General features: G+C 39.2%; 2 protein-coding genes across 3 annotated transcripts in view; both read right to left on the reverse strand.

The window, feature by feature from the left end:
- The window catches only part of LOC110454061 (SID1 transmembrane family member 2-like), a 49163-nt gene that overhangs the window by 15102 nt on the left and 20483 nt on the right, over positions 1-13578 (reverse strand). For both annotated transcript variants that reach the window (XM_021503400.1, XM_021503399.1), the window contains 3 exons: positions 13145-13247; positions 12839-12975; positions 11544-11652 (listed from right to left, as the gene is read on the reverse strand). In XM_021503400.1, the coding sequence (XP_021359075.1) occupies positions 11544-11652; positions 12839-12975; positions 13145-13247 (349 nt within the window). The remainder of the gene's footprint in view (positions 1-11543; positions 11653-12838; positions 12976-13144; positions 13248-13578) is intronic.
- LOC110454062 lies at positions 2018-10602 on the reverse strand. Its single transcript, XM_021503402.1, has 2 exons — positions 10278-10602; positions 2018-3983 (listed from the first exon to the last, which is right to left on the reverse strand). Exon 2 carries the CDS (start codon positions 3978-3980, stop codon positions 3279-3281), a length of 702 nt encoding a protein of 233 aa, XP_021359077.1. The 5' UTR covers positions 3981-3983; positions 10278-10602; the 3' UTR covers positions 2018-3278.

Raw genomic sequence — 13578 nt, forward strand, 5'->3', positions numbered from 1 at the left:
ATTCTGTGAATCATGCTTATTATTTTTTTTGACACTATAAGGTTCTAAAAGTTCATTTAAATTAACATTTTCTAAGTTACTATCAGATTCATAAAAATTTCATACAAATTGTGAACTTCTTGCAATATATCATCCTGGTTTGTAATCATTTCCCCATCATTTAATTGTTATTTTGGTATTATTTTTGAAGTAAAATTCCTGTTTTCTAAATTGAAAAATAATTGGTAGGCTTTTCCCCCTCTTCAATCAATTTAGCTCGAGATCTAACAATGCTACCTTTTATTTTTTCCCCTAATTGACTGTAGTTCTTTCTTTTTCAGTTCTAAATCAATTACGTTTGTTTCGTCTATTGTCTGAATAAGCTTCCTAAGATGGTTTTCCCTAATATTCTGTTGTTTTTTCCTATAGGATGAGTATGATATAGTTTCCCCCCGAATTTGAATAAGTAAGGTTTCAAGAAATAACTTGTCATCTACAGTGAACAGAATATCAGCGTCTGAAATGCTATCTAGGTTTGATATGTTGTAAAGCGGAAGGCAGTATTGCATTTTTGTCTCAATAATACATTTTTTACCATATCTAAATATTACACATCTTGTAAATTTCCATACCCCTTTACAAGCTATAAATTCGTGAAGTTTTAAAGATATTGTTGGAAAAGAATAGTCAGAACGATAACCAGATTCTATATTTGATTTGTTAGTACTTGAAATTAAATGTTCAGAGATGAGAAATAAATCTAAGCGTGCTTGCCTCAATGGATTACTTTTCCTCCAAGTATATCTTCTTACATCTTCATGTTGCTCTAGAAAAATATCTATTAATGCTAAATTATCAATGATTTCTAATACTTTATATCTCTAGCTTTAGGATTATTAAGGTTTTTGTAAGTTTTGTCATATGCTAGTTTCGGATTCATTATGTAGTTAAAGTGTCCACTGATAATAATGTATTTATTTGCAAATTCTTCGATGGTTTCTGTTAGGATATTATAAACCTCAGGGTCATCCTTATTTGGGCCATATACATTAATAACAGAAATTCTGAAAGTTTCAATTTCAATATCTAGGGCTAGGAAATTGCCTGAATTATCTTTCTTTTCCATAAACACTTTGAGTTCAAAATTATTTTTAAAAAGAATAACAACACCTCTTGCATTAGATTTGAAAGAATTAAAATAACATTGAAAACCCCATTCGTTTCTTATAATGGTTTCCTGTTCCTTAGTAAAATGAGTATCTTGTAAGCAGAAAAAAATACCGTTTGTCGATCTAAGATAAGAAAAAACGTCTTTTCGCTTTTGCTTATCCCCCAGACCTTGATTATTTGCCGATAGGAACTGTGTTTCAGCCTTAGCTGCAACTTAAGAACGAGTTAAAGAGGTCCATCCCAGAGTAAAGGAGAGGAGCAGAGAGAGAAAAGGAAAATTGAGAGAGAAAAAAAAGCATAAAAGACATTATCAAAGTGGTCATTCAACAGAGACTACCGTTGACAGTACGTAGTTCACCGATTCCTTCATCTCATTAAACCATAGGTGGTGGGCACGTCTATCAAAAAAAAATGAATATAGTTTTATATATTCAATTTTTTTTTTGATAGACGTGCCCACCACCTACAATGTATGATCAAACAAGCCATGTCCGCAGAACGCTAAACAGGAAGTAAAGATCAGGGCACAGGAAGTAGTATAACTATTAGAAGCGAAAGACTGAGAGGACATTCCGGAATTGTAATTCTGAGTAGGAGTATGATTGTCTATTACATTGTGAGAAACATTAATTAAATAATAATCCTAATCAGAAAAACTATTATATGTTAGATTGATATATTTAAATATATTACCGTAATATATAATCCGGTCATATTGGTGAAGACGAGCGCGCTATCCACTGCGCCACCCGACCCATCATATACGTTACGCACAAGAACAAATATCTACTTTAGCTTTGAAAATGGCGTGACTGATGCAAAAAATATATTGTGAATACATTTTTACCAATCATCAACGATACAAAAAGTCTACATACGGGAGACCGAGGTAAGTTCGGCCATCCCTGATATTTTTGTTTTTGAACTTACATTGTGACGTTTACAGGGGTTCGTATCAGTCACTTCCACTGAAGATCCTGATTGTCTATACTACATGTAGATGTTATTTGAGCTACTCAGTGCAGATATATACAGATAAAGTAACTTGCATAATTGGGTACCTTTTCTAATGAATTAATCAATATAATTGCTGTCTAAAAGCACTCAGTCCCTCTGAGTAATGTACAACACTATGATCTAATAACTATGAAATATATAACAACAAAATGAGTACTCAAAATGAAATACTGAGTACTCCCTACTCAAAATGAAATACTGAGTACTCCCTAGCCAACAAATGATTACTCCCTACCTGGGACTATACAAGAAATTGCCTTCTGTAAATTAGCTACACCAACTATAAACACATATCTAAGAGAGGAGTACTCCCTAAAACGAGCACTCACTTTACCTAATGTATGAATTGAATAACTGAGCACTCACTACATATAATACATGAATCACATATCCAAGAGATGAGTACTCCCTAGAACGAGCACTCACTCTAACAACAGCTAAACCGAGCCTCTCAAAGTAACTACTGAGTACTCTCTAGCTATTACATGCCAAGTGCTCCCATACACTTTCTCTCAATCACAGGGCAGACTCAAGGTTATAATTCACCATCATGTGATGTACCGATCACATAGAGTAACCGTAGCGGAGAAGGGAAGCCTTGCTCAGGCACATCTACCTCCGTACTTACTCTTCAGTAAATTATCTCTATGCCTTTGCAGTAAGATACAGGGAAGCCTTGTTCAGGCACGTCTGTACAATACTAGCATATTTACCTTTCACAAGTGTTTCTGTCTCTGCCGACGATCGAACGAAGAGTGGGCTGCTGAAGTTAGCCGACGGCTTTTTATAGTCTGCTGCCAGACGAACTTAGCGCCACCTATGATTCTTCAGTGTCATTAAAACGTTTACATAAAATCCTATAAATACATGTATACTTCAAGCGTCTATTTGACAGCGAAGGTTATCAACAAAATGAGGGACATACTACTTGACGGCAAAGTGGAGCCGTGATTCGCCACATTACCCACGCCTCCGAGTAAAACGTGTCCTCACGTTCCAACTAAGAAAACATATAACTAAAAGACGATATACATTCCAAGAATTATGTATTGTTTTGAAAGACATGAAAATCGACAAAGTCGGTGTCTTCAATATCAAGTCACTGAATTCTTCTAACTTGTACGACCAAATATTTCAGGTACGAAAAACTCCTCAAATTCTACCACCTCAATGTCTCGACCATCTTCGGAATACCGCGTCGTCTTCGTAACAGTTCTACGGGAGGTTTTGACCTCCTCAGTCTGAGTGGCACGATGCACATAGGTGCATAACTTTTTAGCAGTAGGGCGTCCACTGGTAACAGGCATAGGAACCATGTTTACAGGGTCCTTGGGATGGGGTCTAGCGAAGCTCTTTGGGTCTTGCTTCCGTTTTGGAGCCTGTACCGGCTCTGGTCTGGTTGGCTTCCTGACCGTGCGTCCGACCAGAAGACCGTTTCCCTCATCTTCAGATGTAGAGTTGTTCTCTGACGAGTCCGAGATCTCTCCTAGCAGGTCCCCAGGATCTTGGTTGCTCCAGCTCTCAACATCTGTGTTGACAGTCACAGTTGAGGTGGAAGTAGATGGGCGATCTGCAGCCAGAGTTGTGGACACATCCTTACACACATTTCCTGTGGAATCCGTATGGCGCTTACGGTGTCGAGTCATGTTTGCAGCCCTGAATGTCTTGTAGCTACAATCGGGACAAGCCAGAGTCTTCTTCTCCATGGTCTCCAGGCCACACTCAAGAATGTGATTACGCATCACGTCAAGATCATCTGCTCGAAAGGAGCACATAGGACACTGTTTCCTAGGGGTAGACTTTGTCTTCACCATTTTCTGGAATGATAAAATTGAGAGTTGTTTACCAATCAGAATAGATCATTCTAATAATTTGAGGTGTATTCTGAATGCCATTGCGGTTTCCTTATAGGCCGCCTTGGGTTTGCTCTGATTTGTTCGCACTCTTTCTCAATGCTACATTTTTGCTCTACCTCATCTCTCAACTCACTTGAGGTCCCATCTTCTGAAAGCTTACATTCTCTTTCTTTCTGACCACGTTCAAAACATGATTCATCAACCTGTACTTGCACATTTTTCATTCCAGCTTCTTTCGCTTTACTTTCACCCCGTAACACCTGTGAATGTCTCAGTCGCATGCGATCAGCATGAATCACTTGACTCTTTCCCTTGTATCCACATCTGACTTTATAAGTAACCTCGGTCATTCTGGTGAGTACCTTAAAAGGTCCTCGCCATCGTTTGGCTAACTTGTGTGTGGTCCCAGTCGGAATGTTCGGGAAGAAGACATAAACTGAATCACCAGACTTGAATTCAGTCCAAGACAATTTCTTGTCATGGTAACGTTTTTGTCGCAGCATCGCTCCTTTAGAGTGCTTCCTCACCAGGTCGTGTGCATTCTCCATCCTTTCTTTTAACTGCCAAGCCCATTGGTTTTGAGGAATGGCCTTGATATTCCTTGGCATCTCGTACTGAATATCCAATGGAGTGCTTGTTTCCCTTCCCAACATCATGCTATTCGGCGAGTTCCCCGTCGTCTCATGTTCCGTAGAGCGATACGCCATCATCACATACGGCAAATGTTCATCCCAATCAGTCTGATGGTCGTTAACGAAGGCACTTAGCATGGCTACAAGTGTCTTGTTAAACCGTTCTACCATTCCATCGGATTTGGGATGATAGGGAGTGGTATGGGTCTTGTTTATTTGTAGAAGTAAACACATCTCTTTAAAGAGACAACTTTCAAACTGAGACCCTTGATCAGAATGAATGTTGTAAGGAACACCAAACCTAGATATCACCTCCTCAACAAGTACTTTGGCAACAGTTTGAGCTTCCATATTCGGCATTGCAAAACTCTCTGTCCACTTAGTATAATAATCAGATATCACTAAGATATGGCGGTTACCCATCTTTGTACTTGGGAGTTCACAGAGAATATCTATTGCTATCCTTTCCATAGGAAAGCCTGACTCCACTATCTGCATTGGTGCTCGTTTGGTTTTGCATGGACTCTTGCGTTTACTGCACTGTTGACATCCAGCCACATAGTTTTTGACATCTGATTGAAGACATGGCCAATAATAACTCTGTCTTATTTTTGCCAACGTTTTCTTCATTCCAAGGTGCCCGGAGCTCCTATTGTCATGACTGTGTGTCAACACGGTTCGTCTTTCAGCTGTTGGTACAATTGCCTGTAGAGTTGATTCTGAATGGGGATTTTTCCGATACAACATGTCCCCATGTATCACAAGGGATTCAAATTGGGCCCATAATGTCTTCACTATTATGTTTCGGTCACCAATTTTCTTATACAGAGGTTTCTCTCCTTTCCTCACCCATTCCATTACTACTGCAATGTCAGAATCCTTTTTCTGCTTCTGCTGAAGCGACAACTCCTCCTTTTCATTCTCGTCTTGAGAGTCCTCCTTCACAAACATCTTGCTGGATGCCATCTGAGCATACTCTTTGTCCTCGATCTTGTTCTTTTCCCACATGGGGTCAAACCCACATTGTCTGCAAGGTATCCGACTCAATGCATCAGCATTACTGTGCTGAGTTCCTGGTCTGTGCTTAATGTCCATGTTGTAGGAGCTCAATACTTGAAGCCATCTGGCCATCTGCCCTTCTGGTTCCTTGAAATTTAGAAGCCAGCGTAATGAACTGTGATCAGTTCTCACAGTGAACCTCTTTCCATACAGGTAGTGCTTAAAGTATTTAGCAAAGTGTACAACTGCTAACAACTCCTTTCTTGTGACACAGTATCTCCTTTCAGATTTGGTCAGTGTACGTCCTGCATACGCGACAGGTCTCTCAATTCCATTGATGCTTTGAGATAGAACGGCACCGATCGATTTATCACTTGCGTCGGTATCAAGGATGAAAGGTTGTGTGAAGTCTGGGTGGGCGAGTATTGGAGCACCAATTAAACATCGCTTTAGTGTTTCGAAAGCCTCCTGACAGACTTCAGTCCATTCAAACTTTTTGTCTTTCTTAGTCAGTTCATGTAGACAACTTGCAATACCAGAGAAGTTTCGTACAAATCTCCGGTAGTATCCACAAAATCCAAGAAATGATCTCAATTCCTTGAGGTTGATTGGTACAGGCCACTGGTCCACTATCTTCACCTTTTCACCATCTGTAGCTATCCCCTTCTCAGAAATCACATGCCCAAGGTATGTCACTTCTTTGGCAAACAGTTGGCATTTCTTTGTCTTAAGCTTCAGACCAGCAGCCAGAAGTCGGTCGAACACAGTTGACAGATTTTGTAGCATGTCCTCAAAAGTCTTTCCTACTACAATTACATCGTCAAGATAGATGAGGCAAATTTGCCACTGTAATCCAGCTAGTACTGTCTCCATAAGCCGCTCAAACGTGGCTGGCGCAGATGTCAACCCAAATGGCATCACTTGAAACTCATAGAGTCCCGTCCTGGTTGAAAAGGCAGTTTTCGGACGATCTTCACTTTCCAGCTCAACTTGCCAATACCCTGCATTAAGGTCCAGTGTAGAAAACCATGTACACCCTGATAGGTGGTCCAATGCCTCATCAATCCGTGGTAATGGATAGGCATCATGATTGCTCACTGCATTCAAACGTCTATAGTCCACGCAAAATCTCAGACTTCCGTCCTTCTTTTGAACTAGGACAATGCCGGAAGACCAGGGACTAGTAGACTTTCGAATCACTTCGCGGTCAAGCATATCTTGTACCTGTCTATCGACCTCCTCACTCACATGTGCTGGTACCCTTCTGAGTGGTTGTTTGATAGGTCTAGCATCACCTGTTTCTATCTTGTGCTTCACAACTTTTGTACGTCCAAGATCGCTATCTTTGGCTGCAAACAGGTTTTCATATTTGAACAACAAAGTCTTGACCTTACTGCTCTGTTCTGGAGTTAGGTGTTCTCTTGCTCTATCGAGTAACTGATTCAAGTCATCTCTGAGTTTCTCCCCAAAGGCGCAACTAGACGAGGTAATTGTCTCGATGACACTGCTAACAGGACTAGCTTGAGCAATATTTGTACCAGGATAGACTGTTTGTGGATCTTCTTGGAGATTCATAATTCTGACTGGCACTGTAGACGTATTGCATACCAAAGAACGGGCTATGAGGGCTTTGTCATTTTTCAGGAATGAGTCCGCTCCTTCGATAAGAAGAGAACCGCTTTTTATTGGTTTCCAAATTGGCGAACAGATTTTCCCTGTAATTATCATCTCACTTTTACCTGGAATGATGACTTTCTCGGCAGCTGAAACTCGAAAGCAACCAAGTGTACCTTCATATTTAGTGTCAACTTCACCATCGTCCAATACTAACGATCCTCTCTTCAAGTCAATCATTCCATTCCTCAATTTCAGAAAGTCTAGGCCAAGAAGACCATCAGTGCTGATATTAGCTACAACACACTCAAAGTAGACATCCTTGCACCCCTCTGGTTTAATCATGAATGCTCCACACCCCAGGACTTCCAATTCACTCCCGTTAGCGGCCATTATGTCCTTTTTAACCTTCTGTAGCCTAGGTTTTCTCTCTGCTGGAATTCTCTCATATACCTCTTTTGACAATATGGTTACCGTAGCTCCCGTATCAACCAAAAGCTTCACTTTGGTATTCTGTACTTCAGCTTTGATATACAACCCAGCTTCTTGGGCTGCTGATGAAATTCCAATTCCTGCGGGTTTGTTATGATTTCGCTTCCTAGTTCGAGTTTTCACTGGGTTGGCTGCTCCAGATGAGGTTTGCTTGGACCCAGTCTTCAGCTGAGGACAGTCCCTACGTAAATGTCCAGTCTCGTTACATTTATAGCAACGTCTGCCAGTGCTCGTGTTCTTCATATCCTTTCCTTGACCGTCTGGTTGATTTTGACTTTTCTTTGCAGCTTTTAGCTTGCTGATATCTGTCTGCATCATTTCCAGTGTCTGCTGGATATTACACAACATTGATTCCATTTCAGTTTTCTCAACCATTTTTGTGCTTTCAGTACTCTCAGTACTTGTTGTTCTCAGATAGGCGCGACCCGCATCTCCATGTTTTTCTGCTTTCTTGTAAGCTTCTAGCTCTACCGCAAGATGGATTGCCTCTGTAAGATTCTCAGGCCTGGCTTGCTTTATACGAATACGCATATCCGAGTCAGCTAAGGACTCAAGAAACTGCTGTTTGGCCAATGTTTCTCTCACACTAACCTCAACAGTGGGGTAGGTCAGATTAACTAATCTTCGTATTGCCTGGCCTAATTCAGGGAGTGTCTCGTTAGCTCTCTGTCTCCTCTCAAGTAACTGCACTCGATACAGCTCAGTTTGATTAGGTGGGGCAAACCTTTCTTCCAGAGATCTTACTAATGAGAAATAATGTTCTTGCTTCCTGGCAGGTAAATCCCCAAGAATACCTTGAGCTTGGCCCCTCAAACTCACTGCTAGGTATAGGCCCATCTCACTTTCTGTCCAGCGATTAATCCGGGCACATGCCTCAAAATGAGATTGGTAGTCTCTCCATGGAGTGGTGCCATCATAAGTTGAAGCTTTCACAGAAATAAATTTCTCTTTGTGCTTTCTTTCTGATACTCGGTCCCCGTTATCACTATCGCTTAGATCTAAAGCTGACCTTCTCCAGGTGTTTCTCTTCTCCCAAGCGGAACCTTTGTCTAATGCGTCGTCCCTATCATTTCTATGGTTAATCCGAGCTGATCTTCTTTGTCCACTCCTACATGTACCTCTTGTGGTAACATTATCAAATATTCCATCTTCCTCCTTATCATGATCCAACCGACGGGAAGAAGTATTATCAGAAAACCTCACTCTTGGACTTGTATCTTGCTTAGTTCTGGTATCTGGGCTGAGTCTTCTGTATGAATCTTTTATCAAGGACTTGCTGGCACTTGCTCGCAGACTCTGGTTTTGAGCATCTAATCTGCATAATTGCTTCTGTAGCTCTTCTATCTCCTGATCTATAATCTCAGGAGATGATACATCTTCATGATTTTCAGTCATACTGCTATATGAATGAGCAATGTCCATTTCCTCTGTACCGATTTCTTCAGATTGACGCTTGGACTCAATGCCTGAATCTCGATAACGACTGCTCCCCTTCGACATGGTTTGTCTCGGTGTTGAGTGCATACCTAGATCAGTTTGTTCGATAAGTTGCTCCCGCCAGTTCCTCCAATCAATATCAGATGCCTCCTCATCAGACATACAACTCTTTTTTAACAAAATTACAATCTAATTCAATTACAGTACTCAGTGTTACTTACACCTTGAGTGTTCAAATGAATAAAATATAGGCAATAAGGATCCCGACGCTGCCACCAAATTATGTGACGTTTACAGGGGTTCGTATCAGTCACTTCCACTGAAGATCCTGATTGTCTATACTACATGTAGATGTTATTTGAGCTACTCAGTGCAGATATATACAGATAAAGTAACTTGCATAATTGGGTACCTTTTCTAATGAATTAATCAATATAATTGCTGTCTAAAAGCACTCAGTCCCTCTGAGTAATGTACAACACTATGATCTAATAACTATGAAATATATAACAACAAAATGAGTACTCAAAATGAAATACTGAGTACTCCCTACTCAAAATGAAATACTGAGTACTCCCTAGCCAACAAATGATTACTCCCTACCTGGGACTATACAAGAAATTGCCTTCTGTAAATTAGCTACACCAACTATAAACACATATCTAAGAGAGGAGTACTCCCTAAAACGAGCACTCACTTTACCTAATGTATGAATTGAATAACTGAGCACTCACTACATATAATACATGAATCACATATCCAAGAGATGAGTACTCCCTAGAACGAGCACTCACTCTAACAACAGCTAAACCGAGCCTCTCAAAGTAACTACTGAGTACTCTCTAGCTATTACATGCCAAGTGCTCCCATACACTTTCTCTCAATCACAGGGCAGACTCAAGGTTATAATTCACCATCATGTGATGTACCGATCACATAGAGTAACCGTAGCGGAGAAGGGAAGCCTTGCTCAGGCACATCTACCTCCGTACTTACTCTTCAGTAAATTATCTCTATGCCTTTGCAGTAAGATACAGGGAAGCCTTGTTCAGGCACGTCTGTACAATACTAGCATATTTACCTTTCACAAGTGTTTCTGTCTCTGCCGACGATCGAACGAAGAGTGGGCTGCTGAAGTTAGCCGACGGCTTTTTATAGTCTGCTGCCAGACGAACTTAGCGCCACCTATGATTCTTCAGTGTCATTAAAACGTTTACATAAAATCCTATAAACACATGTATACTTCAAGCGTCTATTTGACAGCGAAGGTTATCAACAAAATGAGGGACATACTACTTAACGGCAAATTGGAGCCGTGATTCGCCACAACATTTACAACTTAAAATATCTTAGCAGTTTAGTTGGCTGGGCATTCACACGAAAAAATGGCGAGGTAAACTCTAAAGTAAAATTACTAAACAGAAGAAAAATACTTTTGAGAGGGTAGAAACAAAATAATGATCTCGCATCTAGTCATGCGAACTTTCTGTAAACGGAATTGCTATTTTTTACGGTCAAACGTGTAACACACTGACAGCTTCAAATGATATTCATGTACATAAAAGCAAAGCTAAGCACTCACTTCCATATTGGTGTACTGTAAGAATATATTAAAATAAAAATTTGGGCCCGGACAGTTTCGGCCAATGGTACCGTGGCAAGTTCGGCCCATGTAACACATAAAAAGTCGTAAAATTGGCGATAAAATCTGACGTTGCAGGCTTTATAACATCATAATTAAGCTGATTCTAATGGTGCCGAACTAACCTGAATGCCTGTTCGAACTTATCCCATTGTGGGGCTCGTTCGGTCATCCGATCATCCGACAGGGAAAATTAAATAATGTTCAATAACCGACGTAATGCAATACTACCCAGAACGGACTTAAATAAAAATGTGCCGAATTTGCCCCGATCTCCCATATTGTTATGTCGGTCTTAATCTCATTAGAGTTTATGTTTTATTGTTATCTCTCGACTAGCTGACTTTAAATAAATTTTATCTTGCCTCATTCTGAAAGCAGTATTAAAATTATCTCTAGATCAGTAAATATCAGATATTGGTTGATCAATATAGGCTACATACATGTTCATACAAGTCAACAAGTACTTTTTCGATTACTTTAGTTTTTATAATGTTAAACTTTTCAGCATAGCATCGGGGCTACATGCACATTATTCATTTCATAAACAGTGATTTATTTTGAAAAATTTCATTAATTTTTTTTTTGAATTTTGATTGAGTACGTGGCCAAAACATCCAAACCATGTATGGACCAATGAAACAAACAGTGTGTTGCTTCTTGAAATGCTAAATAATACTTATATGTAAATAATAAAGTACTTACAAGTTTCTTCGTGTTTGTCACCAATGAAGTATACATAGAGATGGAGAAACAAAGTAGCAAGTATGTTGACGACGCCAAACAGAATCCAGAAAATGTTTGTACCGAAAAGCTAAAACATATGTCATTTTCATTACTACAAATAGGTCTTTAACCAAATATTTCATATACAAATACCAACAACACATGTCAATATAGCAAAAGTGAAAAAATACAAACATGGTTATTTATATCATATTCTTACTAAATTTACTAAATGAATACATGTTAAGGAAGTAAAATGCAAGTCGGGAATGCATGTAAGTTAAACAGCATTGACCGACGAATAAATTCACATTACACTGTACACTAACAAGGACAAGGAACAAACAGAATATTCAAAGGTGTTTGAACTATCAAGTCTTAAAATGGAGCATGTGTTCAAAAGTGCAAACTTGTAAACATTACACATGATTATAATTATATCTAAGATTTAACAGGGTCCTTAAAGTTATTGGTTCCAAAATTATAAAAATCAAATTAGCTTTCAAGTCCACAAAATGTTCACATATCGAATTGGGCACACAAAGATAATATAATAAAAGGGACAAAATCATTCAGATCTCCCGCCCAGGGAAGTATGACAGATATTCAAGGTCTGCGATAAAGACATTACCAAACTATTAGGGCAAATGACTGAATATGGTTAAACAAAAATATTATATTCAAAAGCATAACCACCAAATCGTGATATGTTTTATTTTATTTTTTTACATGTGGTCACGAGGTGAACATCTTTGTGTCAGATCTGGCAGCTGAATGAATTGAATTGAATGTTCTGCAAAGTCATCTGTTGTTCTGGAGATATGCCCAAGAAACGGAAAACTTTGCTTTTTTATCTTTTGTTTCTGAAGGTACAGGAAAAGAATCAAAAACAAAACCCGCTTACAGCTAAAGTTACAGTTATGCTAAAGTTAATTTTTTAAGTTAACTTGAAGAGTCTTTTAGATATGCTCCGAAACGATAATTTGAATTTTTGACAATTTGTGTCAATGGCAATAGGAATTACATCGAAAAATAAAAGTTTTGTGAAGTTGTCTTCAACTCTTTTAAAAAAGAACCCACCATGCAAAAATGGCCTTTACATTTTTGGATATATGTTTCTATGGTAGCAGGAAATATAACAAAAATAGAAACACTTGCATCCCCCGTCATCTTTGTTGTACAGGGGATGAATAAACGACCACAGAATGATGATGCACTGCCAACGCTAACGACGGCTTGCACCATAAGTTGAACCCAATGAGAATGCTACTTACCACACCAAGTACACTTATAAACACAACGATGGCCATAACGGAGTACGAATTGCGAGCCGTGGGGGCGATGTTAGGATCTAGACATCGCAAGACCCTCAGCATACACAAGAAAGTAAGTATGTACATGAAGGAGGTGTCTACAAAAAAGCACCAATGACTAAGATGAAACATTATGTAAAATATCAATATAGTATTTATGAAAATTCTTTCAAATCTTCGATGAGTTCAAAACACAGTAATTCTATTTAAGATTATTGCATCAAATAACATACTTTTTTACTTTCAACAGCCATTCAAATAACTTACCGAACTGGAAGTTGGAGCGGTTGGGACAAACATGGTAGCAACCACTCATCAGGCCCTCCATAACCAAACCCAGTCCCATGGCGTATAGTAAATCTTTGTTTTCCTGTGTCACAAACATCACATTAAAATTAAATAAAACTGATCCTGCTGACCATTTGAACACTGGATACTTTTGTGACCTTATAAAATTATTGATGTCGTGCATGACATTCAACTCATTAACTCATTTACACCTGAAATTTCATGACCAACTTTTCTAACCTTTGAATTGGAAGAGTTCAAATGTGTCTTCAGGGGTGAATGAGTTAAGTCTGTTTGGGCTTTCGGTGGCTTGGCTTTAATGGCAGTCGAATCAATACAATACATCACAAACCCGTCGAAACTTCTTACAGTTATTCTATACCAATTGCTTCCGATTTTTTTAATTACTACAT

The sequence above is a fragment of the Mizuhopecten yessoensis genome, unplaced genomic scaffold (genome assembly GCF_002113885.1).
Source record: "Mizuhopecten yessoensis strain PY_sf001 unplaced genomic scaffold, ASM211388v2 scaffold7651, whole genome shotgun sequence".
NCBI classification, from domain to species: domain Eukaryota; kingdom Metazoa; phylum Mollusca; class Bivalvia; order Pectinida; family Pectinidae; genus Mizuhopecten; species Mizuhopecten yessoensis.

What these genes read in the sequence shown, in the direction of transcription:
- LOC110454062 (XM_021503402.1), bottom strand. Translation starts at nt 3,980, where the DNA reads ATGGTGAAGACAAAGTCTACCCCTAGGAAACAGTGTCCTATGTGCTCC.